Source organism: Micrasema longulum, unplaced genomic scaffold, assembly GCF_059751315.1.
Source record: "Micrasema longulum isolate JH-2025_06_02 unplaced genomic scaffold, ASM5975131v1 h1tg001363l, whole genome shotgun sequence".
NCBI lineage: Eukaryota > Metazoa > Arthropoda > Insecta > Trichoptera > Brachycentridae > Micrasema > Micrasema longulum.
In genome coordinates, this window is record NW_028278549.1 from 31,225 (window position 1) to 49,200 (window position 17,976).

Consider the following 17,976-nt stretch of genomic DNA (forward strand, 5'->3'; position numbering starts at 1 on the left):
TATAAATCAACTAATGATAAAAGAGTTATGGAAAATTTTCCCTCCATCAATGGACCAATGAGCAGAACTGATCGAGAATAAGCGGAAGAGAACCTCCGACGTCACTACTACCATCACGTCATTTCTCCGTAAGGGTAAACAGAGAGAATGGACCACCACACACGTCTATCTTGGCATACATTCCTAGCTTTTTCAACATTCATACACCTTGTCATACATGCCCTTCGGTTCTGTCTGCTTTTGACATGACCAGACTTGATATTTCGGTTTATCTGATCATGCCACGTCTTCCTCGGTCATCTTCATCTTACGTCACTGTTCATTTTCGCCATGTATACTTGTTTTACCATTATTTCGTCGTCCATTCGTTTTACTTGACCAAACAATCTCATAGACCTATTCTTAATTTTATCAATTAAACTTGATTCAGATTTACACTCTCGCCTGATTTCATCATTTGTAACCCTATCATAATGGTGTTTACACACATTTCAACCGCGTTCACTCGGCTTACATCCTTCCTCCGCCAGTATCATGTTTCACTTCCATTCATAAGTATTGGGACTAACACTCCGTTATGCACTGTCATTTTAGCTTCGATTGGTCATAGTAGTAATAGTAGTCAAAACGTTGAAACGAGTCCTACCTACACGAGATCACCCAAGATTTCTTTGGGTAAATCATAAAAATTTGTCTTTTAAATTAAAAATAGCTTTAATTAAGTACTTTTATGTTTGCCCAATTTGTTCAATTCTGTCGTGGTAACTGGTAACATTATATACGATATATAAAAACAAAAAAAAAATGGCGGTCATGCCGCCCGTTTGCTGTCACCGCTCATTGCTCAAATAATCTTCTGGCGGATTCGCGCTAATGCCAGTTGCAAGTTTTGTCCTCTATTTATTTCACGAGACATTTGAAAGTTACACTGACCGGCTCTTTGTGCAATTCAATCTCGGCGAAGTGTTTTTGGATAGGTTTCACTGAAGTTAGGTCAAAATGTCACTTTTTCGCAAGCCGAAGAAACGCATGCAGATGCGTGCCCTGGTGGTTACCGAAGACGACTACGATGAAGACAGGATAGACGTTGATTGTGGGATGCCGCAGGCGCCTCCCGCGCCCATCATTCGACCCAAAAAGGAAAAAAATTCAGACAGGTTTAAACCTAAACAGACCCTTTTGAGTTTTGGGGATGAAGGTTAGTGATTGTTTTTGTTTGTCAAAATTTTAAAAATCTTCGCCGAATGGCGCACTGGGTTTGAAAACGTCAGGCCGACTCACCATAGATACTTTGAGACGTCACAGGCAAAGTAATTCCAAAAACTGAAAATTAAAAAAAAAAGTACACTGTTAAGTGTCCTCGGCACGGGTAACCCCAGTGAGGTCACATTATTATTTATTATTGTTATCAAAAACATTTTTCACTTTGTGGTATGACATTTTACACTTATTTGTTTATAAATTTGTATAAACCACTTAATTTTTTTGTTTTAAATTGCCCAAATTTCTATATTGGAAAAACTTCACGTAAATTTAAAGTTAGAATCAAAGAACATATAAGATGCCCGAGTAATAATAATTTTTCAGAATTCGCAAATCATCTTGTATCCGAAAATCATGAATTTAATCAACAAACGTATGTAGAAATTTTGCATGTCAATAAAAATGGTTTTCGTTTAGATAATTTAGAATGATTAGAAATTAGTGAAGCCATTAATCAAAAACTTCAAATAAACAAACAAACAAACAAACCATCACGCCGTTTCCCCGTAAGGGTAGGCAGAGAGGATAGAACGCCACAACACTATCTTTGCATACAGATCTCGCTTCCTCTACATTCATACATCTTCTCATGCACGCGCGCCGATTATTCCGACTTTTGACATGTCCATCTTTAAGTATTTGTTGGATTTGGTCATGCCATGTCTTTCTCGGTCTTCCTCTATTTCTGCATCCATCAACATTCGCATTGTAAATATTCTTAGCCGTTCTCTCGCTGTCCATTCGTTCTACATGTCCAAACCGGCGCAGAGCTCCTTTCTTGATTTTGTCGATAATGCTTGTCTCAACCTTACATAATGTACGGATCTCAACATTTGTGCATCTATCGTACATAGTTTTACCACACATTCGCCTGAGAGATCGCATTTCGACAGCATTCAGCTTACTTTCATCCCTGTTTTTCCAAGTCCATACTTCGCTCCCATACATCAGGGATGGGACCAGGACTCCGTTGTGAACTGCCAATTTTGCCTCTTGTGACAAGCATTTATTTGCCAAGGTCGATTTAAGTGCACCGTTCACTCTGTTCCCGGCACTCACCCTCCTTTCAATATCTTTCTCAGTCATTCCATCCCTAGTGAACATACTTCCCAGATACACAAATTCCTCTACTTGTTTTAGTATAACTCCATTTAGTCATACTTTCATTTCTTTCAAAAACCATCACATTGGATGTATCGACATTCATCAGCAAATCGCTTCTCTCGCATACATCGTAGACCTTTGTTACCAAGAATTGCAGTTCCTCTAACTTCAAATAATCAATTAAATTTGACAGAAAAGTTTTTGGCGAAAAACCAGAAGCTTTTTTGCGCTTTTGTTGATTTGCAAAAAGCATTTGATCGAGTTGATAGGAAAAAATTAAGGATGGTTCTATCGGAGTATGGAGTGAGTGACAACCTTGTCCGCGCTATTCTTTCTTTGTACAAAGATAGTGTAGCGTGTGTAAGGGTAAATGGGTCATTAACTTCCTGGTTTGACATCCCTAAAGGAGTCAAACAGGGATGTGTAATGTCGCCGTGGTTATTCAACATATACATGGATAAATGTATGAGAGAATTGAAAAGTATGGGTGTGGGAGCGAAAATGAGTAATCCAACTGTCAGCTGCCTTCTGTACGCCGATGACGCAGTCCTCCTAGCTGACAGCGAAGAGGAACTGCAATCCTCGGTTACAAAGGTTTACGAAGTGTGCGAGGAGAGTGATTTGCTAATGAATGTGCAAAAGTCCAACGTCGTGGTCTTTGAAAGAAATGTAACTATGACTGAATGTAAGATTGTAGTCAATGGAGATAGTTTGAAACAGGTCGAAGAATTTGTATATCTGGATACTAGAGATGGAAATATGGACGAGGATATTGAAAGGAGGGTTAGTGCCGGTAACAGAGTTAATGGTGCCCTAAAGTCTGTCGTAGCAAATAAGTGTCTATCGCAAGAGGCTAAATTAGCAGTTCATAATGGAGTTCTGGTACCAACCCTAATATATGGAAGCGAAGCATGGAGTTGGAAAAAAAGGGACGAAAGTAGACTGAATGCTGTTGAAATGCGATCCCTCAGGCGAATGTGCGGAAAAACAATGTATGATAGGTGCCCTAATGTCGAAATTGGAGCAGAATGCAAGGCTGAGTTAAGCATTATCGACAAAATTAAGAAAGGTCTTTTGCGATGGTTCGGTCATGTGGAGCGAATGAATAATGAAAGAACGGCTAAAAAGATTTATGATGCGAATGTGTCTGGTTGTAGAAGTCGAGGAAGGCCGAGAAAGACATGGCATGATCAAGTACAACAAATTCTTGAAAGTGGTCATGTGAAAAGTCGGAATAATCAACGTGCGTGCATGAGAAGATGTATGAATGTGAAGGAAGCAAAGGAAGTGTGCCAGGACAGAGTGGTGTGGCGTTCTATCCTCTCTGCCTACCCCTCCGGGGAAATGGCGTGATGGTTAGTCAGTTAGTTAGTTAAATTAAATTTAACTTCGAGTCCTCTTTTGAAACTATTCCCGTTATGATTTATTTTATCTTCTCTCTTTCTTTCGATTTTCTGTCTCTTTCATACAATATTTTATTATATAAATAGCAACGCGTGTAATTATAAGTTAGTTGAATTCCTGACGATGAGGTAGTAACCTCGAAACCGGTCGAAGTGTAATTAAAAAAAAAATTATGTGGTTTATACAAATTTATAAACAAATAAGTGCACATTATTATTAATTATAGTTTGTAGGAGAAAAAATATAAATAGATATGGGCAGAATTGTGAATGTTACAAAGTTTGTAAAGTGGCCACTTAAATCAGCTAATGACGGGTCTCAAGCCCTGTAGATGCCTAGACTTCTACATCACCTTCTCTAAAATGTTCTTCATCTCTGTTGTTATATGTTAATTTTAACAGCTCCATTGAATCCAGTCTTTGTTGTTAAATTTTAAATATATAACATTAGGCAAACCACAGTGGAACAGCCTAACAAAACCTTTTAATTAAAAATATACTCTGAAATACTTGAATCAGTACACCATATCAAATATTTGGGAATAATTATTGATAAATATTTTAAATGGACAGAACCATCGAATTAAGAATAGTCCAGAAGGAGCGTAGAATCATATTTGAATACATCAGGCTGTGTCCAATAATTAGACACACTTTCGCCGCGAGTAATATTGCCAGATCGCGAAGAATATAACCATAACACAAATGTAAGGTAAAAAACAATTTGTAAACTTTTCTAAAATTTTATTGTGCACGCGGAAACATTGATTGACACAACAGAGTAGATAAGTAAAGGGTCATTTAATAAGAGTAATTGAATTAATGAACTTTGAACTTAAAATACAAAACAAATTTTACTTTACATAAAACGGATATTTTTATATCATGTTAAATAATATTTTATGTTTTAAAGATAATGTCGGCCAAATTTCCAGCACGGCGTTGTTTAATCCGAGGTTCAATTATCATTATTTCTCTTATTATATGAGCAAAGTAGGGTAAAAATTCTTACAACCCTGGCAACACTAACGAAATTTCAATTTTGTTTTTTCGACAATATGACAGATGAAAAAAGAATTCATTTAAAAAAAATTAAGAAATGCATTTGTTACAAACACATTCATTTGATAATCACACATGAAATGTGATTTATTTTATTTTATTAACATAAACGGCAAATCTGCCTTTTACAAACATTTATAAGATTAACTTTAGAAGATCGCCGTCTACTGTTGGACATGGGTGTGCTTCATGACATACTCAGTGGACGCCTTGATAGTCCGGCTCTTTTGTCAGAGTTATCATTAAATGTCCCCGGCTACCGCACCCGTCACACGTCGAGCTCTCTATTTCATGTGCCAGCAGTTCGTACAAACTATGCCCAGAACTCTCCTCTTATACGTTTTGCTAGTGAATATAATTTGAACTTTCCCCTTATTGATCCATTTGATTGTAAAAAAATAACATTTAAAATGCGCGTCTTAAAACATTCTTTTTTGTCTTATACTTACGTTTCAATAATAAAGTTTTATTTTATTTTATTAAATTTTATCTCTATTTCTTAATATTTTATATATATTTATATTTTCGATACCTGACACCCTCTTTCCAATATAACACCCACACACCCACCCTCTCACTCACTTACACTCACACAAACACACTAGTATGTATTGTACGTGTATTTAATGTATTTCTGTGGATATCTGTCATTGGTTTTATTCTCTGTATATGTTATTTGTTATATTTGTATTACATGTATTACTGTTGATATCCCCAATAAATAAAAAAAAAATAAAAAAAATAATAAAAAACATATTTGACAAAAATTATACAAGATTTATATTTAAAAAAATAACCTAAAAATTATACAGCATATTCAGTAGAAAGTTTAAATAATAAAACATTCTACAGTAAAACAACAAGAAAATCATAAGTACTGTTTCACACAGCTGGGCAAAGTGAGATCCTAGCAGTAAAGTTTCTAAAAAGCCCTTTAGGTACCCCAGCGTCAAGTTATTTGAGATCTTAGATATAAGGCAATTATATATAATTGTAAAAATGATGTTTGTGAAAGCAAATTATTTTATCGAATCCCAAAAGGAACACTCGCACACTACCAGAAGTCAAACTCGAGGATGGGTCTCGGGGTCTGCCGCAAACTCTGAATTCGGGCAACGAAATTTCAGGTTACCCGAACATTGCAAAACCATGGCTTGGATTCAATTAAATAAACAATGTATTTTTTTTATCAATATTCCTACAGAGATGAGGTAGAATTTTTTTCAAATTCAGGATTATCGATATTCGAGCGTTTACAGGGCTTACGACCTGTCATTGGCTGGGTTGAGTGGCCACTTTACGTACAACATTCCCCATTCCGCTTATTAGCGAATATCGACAATGGTATCATTTTGATTCTAGTATATATCTTATTAAATGAGAAAGCTTTCGCTAGCGTGTTGGAGCACCATCTATGTATTGATATTGAAGTTAAGTATTTTTAATTAGCATATTACTTTATTTTATGTATTTAAGACTCTTCCGAGTTAAATTAAGTACTAGTAATCGCCTGCAGATGATTCTGTGTATGATTGGATTGGATTGGAGGATGATTCTGTGTATTCTGTGTATGTACAAAAATACACATACCAAAAAATAATGTTGTGAAATAAACAATGTTTGATTATGTCCAAATGCTTGCAGACTGGCTGGATTTCCTCCCCAGGGAGTTGTTCGTATTCAAATTTGAGTTGAGGAAATGTGGATGTTCAAACATGGGCAGAATGGTGAATGTTACACAGTGTGTAAAGTGGCCACTTAAACCAGCCAATGACAGGTCATAAGCCCTGTAAATGCCTAGACTTTCATATTCTCTTCTCAATGATGTTTTACCTCTCTGTTGCAATAAATTTAAATATGAATAACTCCCTAGGGAGGTAATCCAGCCAGTCTGCAAGCGTTTGGACATACTCAAACATTGCTGAGGTTGATTTTATATATATTTATGTTGATTTATATGTCAAGCATTGTATTAAAAAAATAAGAGTTTTCGTGTGTCAATATAAATCACTCCTTAGACTGGATATTGTTTTTGCTGTCAAAAGTGTGGTTAAGCGAGTTTAAGTGTGTTGTTTTAGTCCCAACACTTATGTATGGAAGTGAAACATGGAGCTGGCAGAGGAAGGGTGAAAGCCGAGTAAACGCGGTTGAAATGCCATCTCTTAGACGAATGTGTGGGAAATCAATGTATGACAGGGTTACGAATGATGAAATCAGGCGAGAGTGTAAATCTGAGACAAGTATAATTGATAAGATTAAGAAAGGGTCTCCGAGATGGTTCGGTCACGTAGAACGAACGGACGACGAGAGAATGGTAAAACAAGTATATATGGCGAAAATGAACGGCAACATTAGACGAGGACGACCGAGGAAGACGCGGCACGATCAGATAAACCAAAATCTTAAGTCTTGTCGTGTCAAAAGCAGACAGAACCGAAGGGCATGTATGACAAGATGTATGAATGTGGAAGAGGCTAGGATTGTATGCCAGGATAGAGGCGTGTGGCGGTCCATTATCTCTGCCTACCCCTACGGGGAAATGGCGTGATGGTAGTAGCAGCAAAATTAGATTTGTCAGGCATAGGAGGCAAGATGTCCTACTTAGGCGAAAGCGCTCGTTGGTCAAAATAATAAAAAGTATAACTACATCAAGAAGTTTCATTGATACGTTTATTTATAATTTTATCATAATTTGTTTGTTTATTTGTTTAAATTTAATGTTGTGCACACAGTGCTATGTTAATATAAATCTAGACAATATTACAAACAAAAACTAAACCTAACACAGCACCAATTACGTACACAACACAATATATGAAATAACTATCTAACAATACAACAAGATGTAAGAAGAATTTGTGTAACTTTAAACTTTGAAGTAGGGCACACATAAGCAAATTCCCTTATGTGCTCCAATAATAACAATAATAATATTAGTGATACTAAACATTAAAGTCTATAAGACTCAGTTTCCGTTTGTAGCAGAGAGCTGAGTCGTTAAAGATGTCTAAGTCGTACATCTTCTCAATTTTAGAAAAATTACAAACTGCTCTTCCTAAGAGCGAATTTTGAGCTGCTCTGGTGTTACATTTGTTGTAGCTCAGTAATACAGTATGTCGAGTGCGACGAATGGGAGTATTAAAGTTTATTTCAGATAATCATTAACTATGGAGTTTTATCAAGAAATATCAACTAAATTTCTGTTTTTGTTGGAGATTTTTTACGTCTGCCAACACAGGACTTTTGTCGTACGGAGTTGGAACGCGTGTCTCGACAAATGTTTAAAAAATGTATGTGGCTTTTTTTATGTTTAGTTGAAGAGGAGGTCTTCCAAGTGAAGAAATCCTCCCATAGCAAGAAGCTCGCCAAGCGGCTGGACCGCGAGCGCAGGGACGAGCGGGCGCCGGACGCCGGGCTCAACGGCGGCGCCGAGGCGGCCGACGCGCCGCGCGCGCGGGGCGCGCGCGAGGACGGCCCTCCCAATAACAGTAGGAATAATGATTCTTACGATAAGGTATAAACTTGAGCAATAGATCAATTATCATCATAACACATGTCCGCCCCCTAGATGGAGCGTATGGCGACCGCAAGCGCCCCGTCGGATCGCAGCGAGCGCCCAATGTTGATAGATGCAATTCAAGTTGTGGCTGTCATGCGGATATAGGGGGACAAAAAATATAATTTATATTTATTTATTTACGGTTTCATGAACGTTTTACATAATTACAATTAAACATCACAAATATAGTAATTTTTATTTTTTTATTTAATATCATAATTATACATTTTTACAATTTAAAAAAAACTTCACTTGTTATATTTTTACTAAAACTAAAATCCCACCAAGCCACTTTTTGTAGCTTGTTGGTGAAATAATAATAATCATACATTGCATTTCTTGGGTAAATCAATTTACATCAATGGAATAACAGCGAGCAAGCTACACCTCTATCGGCCAAAATTATTGCTACCAGATTACAGAAGCTCGCGTAGCTCAAAGATAAAACATGAATTACATAACTAACTAACTAACCATCACGCCATTTCCCCGGAGGGGTAGGCAGAGAGGATAGAACGCCACACCACTCTGTCCTGGCACACTTCCTTTGCTTCCTTCACATTTATACATCTTCTCATGCACGCACGTCGATTATTCCGACTTTTCACATGACCACTTTCAAGAATTTGTTGTACTCGATCATGCCATGTCTTTCTCGGCCTTCCTCGACTTCTACAACCGGACACATTCGCATCATAAATCTTTTTAGCCGTTCTTTCATCATTCATTCGCTCCACATGACCGAACCATCGCTAAAGACCTTTCTTAATTTTGTCGATAATGCTTAACTCAGCCTTGCATTCTGCTCTAATTTCGACATTAGGGCACCTATCATACATTGTTTTTCCGCACATTCGCCTGAGGGATCGCATTTCAACAGCATTCAGTCTACTTTCGTCCCTTTTTTTCCAACTCCATGCTTCGCTTCCATACATTAGGGTTGGTACCAGAACTCCATTATGAACTGCTAATTTAGCCTCTTGCGATAGACACTTATTTGCTACGACAGACTTTAAGGCACCATTAACTCTCCCTCCTTTCAATATCCTTGTCCATATTTCCATCTCTAGTAAACATACTACCCAGATATACAAATTCTTCGACCTGTTTCAAACATTACATTACGTCTCGAAACTCCAAATTTCAGATTTACCTTAGAAAAATTTAACTTACTATTGCACTCAAATCTTGCAGCTTCCCTAAATGCAATTTAGTCTTTCAACACTCCTTTATAAGGGCTATTACTCTTTTAAATAAAACTGCTTCACTTAAGACGGTGCAAGTGAGATAGTATTATACGCCCCCGTATAATGTGAAAAGGAGATAACGAATATGTGTACGAGTATATAACATAGAAGTTAGATTAGGATAATGAAATTTTAATCCTTAGTATCAGTATAAATACTTTAGTGAGTTTTCAAAAACAAAAATTTGCCGAACAAAAATAAAATATAAATGAAATATATAAGATTATGTCCAAATGCTTGCAGACTGGCTGGATTTCCTCCCTAGGAAGTTGTTCATAATTAAATTTATTTCAACAGAGAGGGAAATTTTTTGAGAAGGGGACACAATTATCACTCGTATGACTAAACATTCTGAGTACGCTTACCATTGAAATTGGCAAACTTTACGATGACTATGTCAAATTTGACATATTCACACTTGTGTTGCCATATCTCAAAACTTAAGTAGTAAGCCTCGTACACACCTATACACACATACGAGTGTGTTATACAGCCGTGTAATTGGGAGGGTGGATCATCGGTGGCCGAGCAATGGGGGACCTCAGTGCCTATCGATTTAACCCTCGTGGATGTTTAGCAATATTCAGTCGTTTAAAAGTTATTCAGATTCGCCAGTTTGGAGAGTTCGATTGTCAATATTTTTTTTATATGTTGGTATATATGACCTTGAAGCATGCTAAAATTTTCAGCCGTATTCATCGTTTGCCTTGCCCCGCTCGATTGTAATTTCCCTCTCCCCTTGCAGCCCCGGCGGCCGCTGGAGGGCGCCGTGCTGTCGGGGCGCGCGGCCCTGAGCGCCGCGCGCGGCGGCGACGTGAGCGGCTCGGACGACGAGCCGGGCGCCGCCGAGCCGCCGGGGCGCTTCCGGCACGCGCACGTCGGCCGCTCGGGCCGGGCGGTGCGCGCGCTGCTGGACAGCGGGGCCATCCCCGACGCGGCGGTCATCCACGCCGCGAGGAAGAAGCGCCAGCAGGTTCGTCGATTCCTTCCGTAAAATTGTTTTTAATTATTTTTTTATTAATCTATTTATTCACATTTTTTCTCTTACAAACTATTATTTATAATGAAAATAATGTGACCTCTGTGGGGTTACCCGTGCCTAGGACACTTGACAATATACTCTTTACTGAAATATTTTTACATTTGAGAATAAACACAGAAGACCAACTTAATAAACAGATTTATTGTGAATATTATGTATCTTTTTTGGGTGATACCGTGTATGTTGGATTTGATCCGACGTTTCGGCTACCATTGCAGGAGCCATCTTCAGTTTTCCCTGAAGATGGCTCCTGCAATGGTAGCCGAAACGTCGGATCAAATCCAACATACACGGTATCACCCAAAAAAGATACATAATATTGATAACAGTGACCGTGAAAACCTTCGCACAGATTTATTGTGCATGCGGATAATTGGTAGAATTCCATATTCAATTTGGTAATGTATCCAAAATAAAACAAGTTTATTGGATTGTAATTCTACTTTATTTTTTACAAAATATACAAAGGGTATATTGTGACGCGTTTCGTCTTGTTAGGACTAACTTAAATATTTACAAAGCATATACTAAAAATAATTGCTATTTTATGTTTGTGGATTTCTATACAAGCCAAAATAAGTAGAGTATTTTTTTATCAATATTCCTACAGAGATGAGGTAGAATTTTTTCAAATTCAGGATTATCGATATTAGAGCGTTTACAGGGCTTATGACCTGTCATTGGCTGGGTTGAGTGGCCACTTTACGTTTTACAACATTCCCCATTCCGCTTATTAGCGAATATCGACACAGGTAACATTTTGATTCTTGTATATATCTTATTAAATGAGAAACCATTCACTAGCGTGTTGGAGCGCCATCTATGTATTGATATTGAAGTTAAGTATTTTTAATTAGCATATTACTTTATTTTATGTATTTAAGACTCTTCCGAGAATAAGCGGAATGGGGAATGTTGTAAAACGTAAAGTGGCCACTCAACCCAGCCAATGACAGGTCATAAGCCCTGTAAACGCTCGAATATCGATAATCCTGAATTTGAAAAAATTCTACCTCATCTCTGTAGGAATATTGATAAAAAAATATATACCTACTCCCCCTCGGGAGAAACCCAGATTTGTGTATGTACAAAAATACACATACCAAAAAATAATGTTGTGTAATAAGTAGAGTAATTAAAATTCAATGTTCCCAATAAATTAAATTAAAATAAAATAATATTATAAAATCTGAATGTATTTTACCTCAGTTGACATTAAACATGAATGTAAAACACCAATGTAGAATTTCAACAATAATTTTCAAAATATACCTGTATAAATGAAATCAATATTTTTATAATTATTACATTAATTTTAAAGTCATACCCTTTACAAATGTTTCTAAATAATGGAAGGTTTTTCCCCAACATAACCAAAATATTCCTCTAATATACTCAGTATATTTTTTTATTTATATCACTACAGAGATGGGTAGAATTTTTGTTTCAAGATTATGGATATTCGAGCGTTTACAGGGCTTATGACCTGTCATAGGTTGGGTTCAAGTGGCCACTTTTATGTAGATACTACAACATTCCCCATTCCGCTTATTAGCGAATATCCATATCGGTGACATTTTTGGTTTTTGTATATATGTCATGAAACAAGGAAAGCTTTCGCTAGCGCGTTTGGAGCGCCATCTATGTATTTGATATTGAGGTTAAGTATTAAAGCAAATTACTTTATTTGTGTAGCTAAGACTCTATCCGAGTTAAATTAATTACTAGTAATCGCCTGCAGATGACTCTGCAATTTTATTTTTACTTAATATTTTGACCAGATCTTGTTTACACAATATTATTTTTGGTATGTGTATATATATTTACATATTTATACACACACAATTCTGGGTTTTATCCCAAGGGGGAGTAGGTATATTTTTTTATTTATATCACTACAGAGATGGGTAGAATTTTTGTTTCTCAGTATACCCTAATTGAATTTTAATTACTCTACTTATTTTGGCTTGTATAGAAATCCACAAACATAAGATTAGAATGACAGTTGTCAGCAGAAGTGACGACATAACTTTGTAGTAATGTCTAAGGAGTGATTATTGACACACGAAAAATCATTCGCATTTGGTATGTTAATTAATTTTTTTAATACAAAGCTTGACATATAAATCAACATAAATATATAAAATCAGCTTTAAAACAAAAATAAACCTAATTGTTAACGACGTTCTTGCAAGGTTACATCATTTTGCAAAAGCGTTAGAGATGGGACAAATTGATCAATGTAAATTGATCGAATGAAAAAATAATTCATTTGATGTTTTTATTTATATCACTACAGAGATGGGTAGAATTTTTGTTTCAAGATTATGGATATTCGAGCGTTTACAGGGCTTATGACCTGTCATAGGTTGGGTTCAAGTGGCCACTTTTATGTAGATACTACAACATTCCCCATTCCGCTTATTAGCGAATATCCATATCGGTGACATTTTTGGTTTTTGTATATATGTCATGAAACAAGGAAAGCTTTCGCTAGCGCGTTTGGAGCGCCATCTATGTATTTGATATTGAGGTTAAGTATTAAAGCAAATTACTTTATTTATGTAGCTAAGACTCTATCCGAGTTAAATTAATTACTAGTAATCGCCTGCAGATGACTCTGCAATTTTATTTTTACTTAATATTTTGACCAGTTCTTGTTTACACAATATTATTTTTGGTATGTGTATATATATTTTCATATTTATACACACACAATTCTGGGTTTTATCCCAAGGGGGAGTAGGTATATTTTTTTATTTATATCACTACAGAGATGGGTAGAATTTTTGTTTCTCAGTATACCCTAATTGAATTTTAATTACTCTACTTATTTTGGTTTGTATAGAAATCCACAAACATAAAATAGCAATTATTTTTAGTATATAAGGAAACTTTGTAAATATTTAAGTTAGTCCTAACAAGACGAAACGCGTCACAATATACCCTTTGTATATTTTGTAAAAAATAAAGTAGAATTACAATCCAATAAACTTGTTTTATTTTGGATACATTACCAAATTAATAAACAGAGATGATTAACAAAATGTTCAGACAGTTTGAAATACTACGTATTTATGTTTATAATTAATTCATGTACATCTATATTATTTATATTACAAAACGCACAATGAATATAATAAAAACCTAACACTTGTGGAGCAGTTGATTCAACATTGGTATGGGCAAATGAGGCGATTTATTTTACTTCTACCCAGCTCCACTTTCCATTTTTTATAGCCTTTTTGAACATTTTCTCGTTACTAATTGTTTCAATAGATAGTGGAATAGTTTATAGATTTTAAATCCCTTTGTCCGAAAGAATGAATGAACCGCTTCGAACGACGTCACTGGTTCGTATGAATCAACCAATGATAAAAGAGTTATGGAAGATTTCCGGTTTGCTTTACGTCAATGGACCGACGGGCAGAATAAGCGTAAGAGAACCTATGATGTCACACGTGGAATTATTTCAGAAACACAAATTTTTAAATTGATAATATGATGAAAAAATGGTAAGGCAAGTTTGTACCCGATATTTATTTTATTTTATTAACATAAACGGCAAATCTGCCTTTTACAAACATTTATAATATTAAAATATTTGGCTTAATATTTTTTTCCTTTTTTTTCAAAAACATGAATTTTAAAAACAAGAGTTATAAAAAATAAAAAAAATCAATACAAGATTTATATTTAAAAAAATAACCTAAAAATTATACAGCATATTCAGTAGAAAGCTTAAATAATAAAACATTCTACAGTCAAACAACAAGAAAATCATAAGTACTGTTTCATACAGCTGGGCAAAGTGAACAAAAAACTGTATATATTATGAAATGCATGAATAAATAAATATAATTACCATTCACCATCTTTAAAAAAGTTCAAAAGATTTGTTCTATAGGAACAATACCCTACACTAAATATATCAGATACGTGGGAATAACTATTGCCGAGTTCATGAAGTCTGTTTAATACTGCATTACAAGTATACACTGGCCGTGAATTGTTGTTACAAAACGGTGGCACCTGTCCAGTCATTCTTCCAGGCACCCTGAAGGTGATGAGAGATAACAGTTCGGGGCAATCCCATATTGATATGCCGATATTCCCGCTAGCTCATTGTCCGATCCTTTCCAGGCGCGTTCGGTGATCGACTATATCCCGCTGGGCGCAGAGTCGGGAAGCGGCGTCCCGGAGCCGGGCAGGCTGGTCCGGGAGGACGGGGCCGGGGACGGGTCCGACGAGGACCCCGACCGGATCGCGGTCCGCGGAGTCGGCCCGCCGCAGTCCAGGAGAGAGGTCATCAACATGGCGGTCAACGACAATGGTAACATTTTGATTATCGGTATCCCTCGGCTTAATCGTCATTATTAATCAAAAGGAATATTTTAAAATTCAACAATTTAAAAATAGCTTATTACTCAATTGTACAATCTTTGTTACAATATGGTATTGTAGGATGGGGTGGTGCATACGCCAATATATTAAACCCTCTAAAAATAGTACAAAGATTAATTATTAAAGTAATTCTAAAGACACCCTCAACATTCAATACGGAAAATCCATATAAAATATTTGAGGTTCATACAGTAGACACTCTTTATAAAATAAATTCTGTTATACGTTTATACTATAATGTTTATCGCAGGAGGCTAAACTAGCAGTTCACAACGGAGTTCTAGTTCCAACTCTAATGTATGGGAGCGAAGTATGGAATTGGAAAAATAATGATGAAAGTAGGTTGAACGCTGTCGAAATGCGATCCCTCAGGCGGATGTGTGGTAAAACGATGTACGATAGGTGCACAAATGTCGAGATCCGCGAAGTGTGCAAGGCTGAGACACGCATTATCGACAGAATCAAGAAAGGGGTGCTGCGTCGGTTCGGACATGTGGAGCGAATGGACAGCGAAAGAACGACTGAAAGGATCTACGGTGCAAATGTTGATGGATGCAGAAAACGAGGAAGACCGAGAAAGACGTGGCACGATCGAGTCCATCAAACACTTGAAGATGGACATGTCGAGAGTAGGAATAATCGGCGTGCGTGCATAAGAAGATGTATGAATGTAGAGGAAGCGAGGTCTGTATGCCAAGATAGAGTGTTATGGCGTTCTATCCTCTCTGCCTACCCCTACGGGGAAACGGCGTGATGGTTTGTTGTAAATTTAATGAAAATAAATAAATAAAACCATAGGGACTCGGAACACACAATGACCCAATAAATTATTATATCATTAACAAAAGTCTTTAAATTTGAGATCTAAAAACGAGGTTTTATTGTAATTAGATCTAAAAACGAGGTTTTACTGTAATTAGATCTAAAAACTAGATTTTACTGTAATTAGATCTAAAAACGAGGTTTTACTGTAATTAGATCTAAAAACGAGGTTTTACTGTAATTAGATCTAAAAACGAGGTTTTACTGTAATTAGATCTAAAAACGAGGTTTTACTGTAATTAGATCTAAAAACTAGGTTTTACTGTAATTAGATCGGATGAATTTCTTCACAGTAATAAAGGTTTCAGTTCTTTAACTTCACTAAAATCAACAAATGGAAGAGTTGTAGAAATATGGATGTTCAAACATAGGCAAAACTGGTGAATGTTACACAGTGTGTAAAGTGGCCTCTGAAACCAGCCAACGAATCTAAATTCTATCTTCTCTAAAATGTTATCCACTCTTTGTTTCAATTTGTTAATTTACATTCATACATTATGAAACCTCGGTGGTTATTAATTAATACACTACGAAACTTCGGTTTAATTAATACACTATAAAACCTCGGTTATTAATGAAAACACTATGAAACCTCGGTTATTAATTAGTACACTATGAAACCTCGGTTATTAATTAATACACCATGAAACCTCGGTTATTAATTTTAAATTTGATTTTTTAAGGGTCCGATGCGGACAGCGGAGGGGAGGAGTGGGAAACACAGCAGATCCGTAAGGCAGTAACTCACAGCCAGGTATTTATCTTCGCAATGTCACCCTTGTCTGGGGGCGAATCGTGTATAGGAGAGATTATGCGCAGCCTATCATTATATTTGACTACCCGTAATAATTTGATTAAAATCATTTATTGACAATTCTCGATGGAACTCCATTGTTATTTAGTTATTTATTTATTATATATACGGCGTAAGCCAATTACAACAGTTACATGAAGAAACATAAATGCAAGAAACTGGACAAAAAGAACATAAAACTATTTAGCAAAGACAAACAAGGGTAAAACAATAATAGTATACAATATATTCATAAAAACTAAGGCTTCGAGCTAAACCGTGCCAATCCAACTTCATCCCACACTGTTTAGTCGCGAAGGATCTACGAAAAGCCGGAAGATCTATCCCAAGGAATTCCAAGTCGTGTGATGAATTGATTAATCTACACAGTCTGGACATTGGGGCATAAAAACCAAAGTTGCTCTTAGAAGATTTAATAAATAGCAGATTTTGACTTTTGGTGACACGGTTGGGAACATGAAAAGAAATTGATCGCAACAGAGATGGGACATCACTTAAAGCATTAAGTATTTTGAAAATGCATATAAGGTCCATCTCAGTTTTACGTCTCTCCAATGAAGACAGATTAAGAGATCGCTCTATTTCAAAATAGGAATAATTACCCCCCTGTAATCCGAGCGACCATGCCACTTTTCTTAGAAAACAGTGTTGGACAGACTCGATGTGGTCAATATGAGTCCTGTAGAATGGAGACCAAATGGGAGAAGCGTATTCTAGATGGGGTGGAGCTAGTGAGCAGTAAAGAGTTTTGATGGTGTTAATATTTTTGAAGTCCGCCGTCACTCTATTGATCAGTTTGAGAGATTTGTTTACAGTTTTATCGATGTGTTCACGATGGAAGAGTTGACTATCTAAAGTAATGCCAAGATCCTTTATTGACGAAACCATTGAAAGGGAAGTATTTTTTAGTTTGTAGTTGAATTGTATACGTTTTTTTCGTCGCTAAAAAGATATTACTTTACATTTGTCAATGTTAAGCTGAAGACAATTGATGTCACACGATTTATTAAAACAATTAATATCATGTTGAAAAAGAAGACAATCATTGGGAGATTCAATCAGTTTAAGTATCTTGGTGTATTTCAAAAGAGGAATAATTACCCCTTTGTAATCCGAGCAACCATGCCACGTTATGATAACTATATGTAATAACTTATATTTACATATAAGTAACTAATAAAAGCCACTGTATTCACCGGACTTAGCCCTCTGCGACGTCTAATTGCCCTACGGGCCCTTACGAATCTGTCCCCATA

The 17,976-nt window shown here is 36.2% G+C and overlaps 1 protein-coding gene across 2 annotated transcripts; it reads left to right on the top strand.

Annotated features, from left to right (window-relative positions):
* The first annotated feature begins 789 nt into the window (after window positions 1-789).
* Window positions 790-17,975, top strand: LOC148275679 (PAX3- and PAX7-binding protein 1). Of its 2 annotated transcripts, none has more exons than XM_088235357.1 (5): window positions 790-1,198; window positions 8,147-8,346; window positions 10,384-10,611; window positions 14,824-15,013; window positions 16,590-17,975. In XM_088235357.1, exons 1-5 carry the CDS (start codon window positions 1,000-1,002, stop codon window positions 16,775-16,777), a joined length of 1,005 nt encoding a protein of 334 aa, XP_088091483.1. In that variant the 5' UTR covers window positions 790-999; the 3' UTR covers window positions 16,778-17,975. The 2 variants fall into 2 exon arrangements, with proteins under 2 accessions (XP_088091483.1, XP_088091485.1); XM_088235359.1 differs by having other exon boundaries at window positions 813-1,198; window positions 8,147-8,320.
* Window position 17,976: the final 1 nt, after the last annotated feature.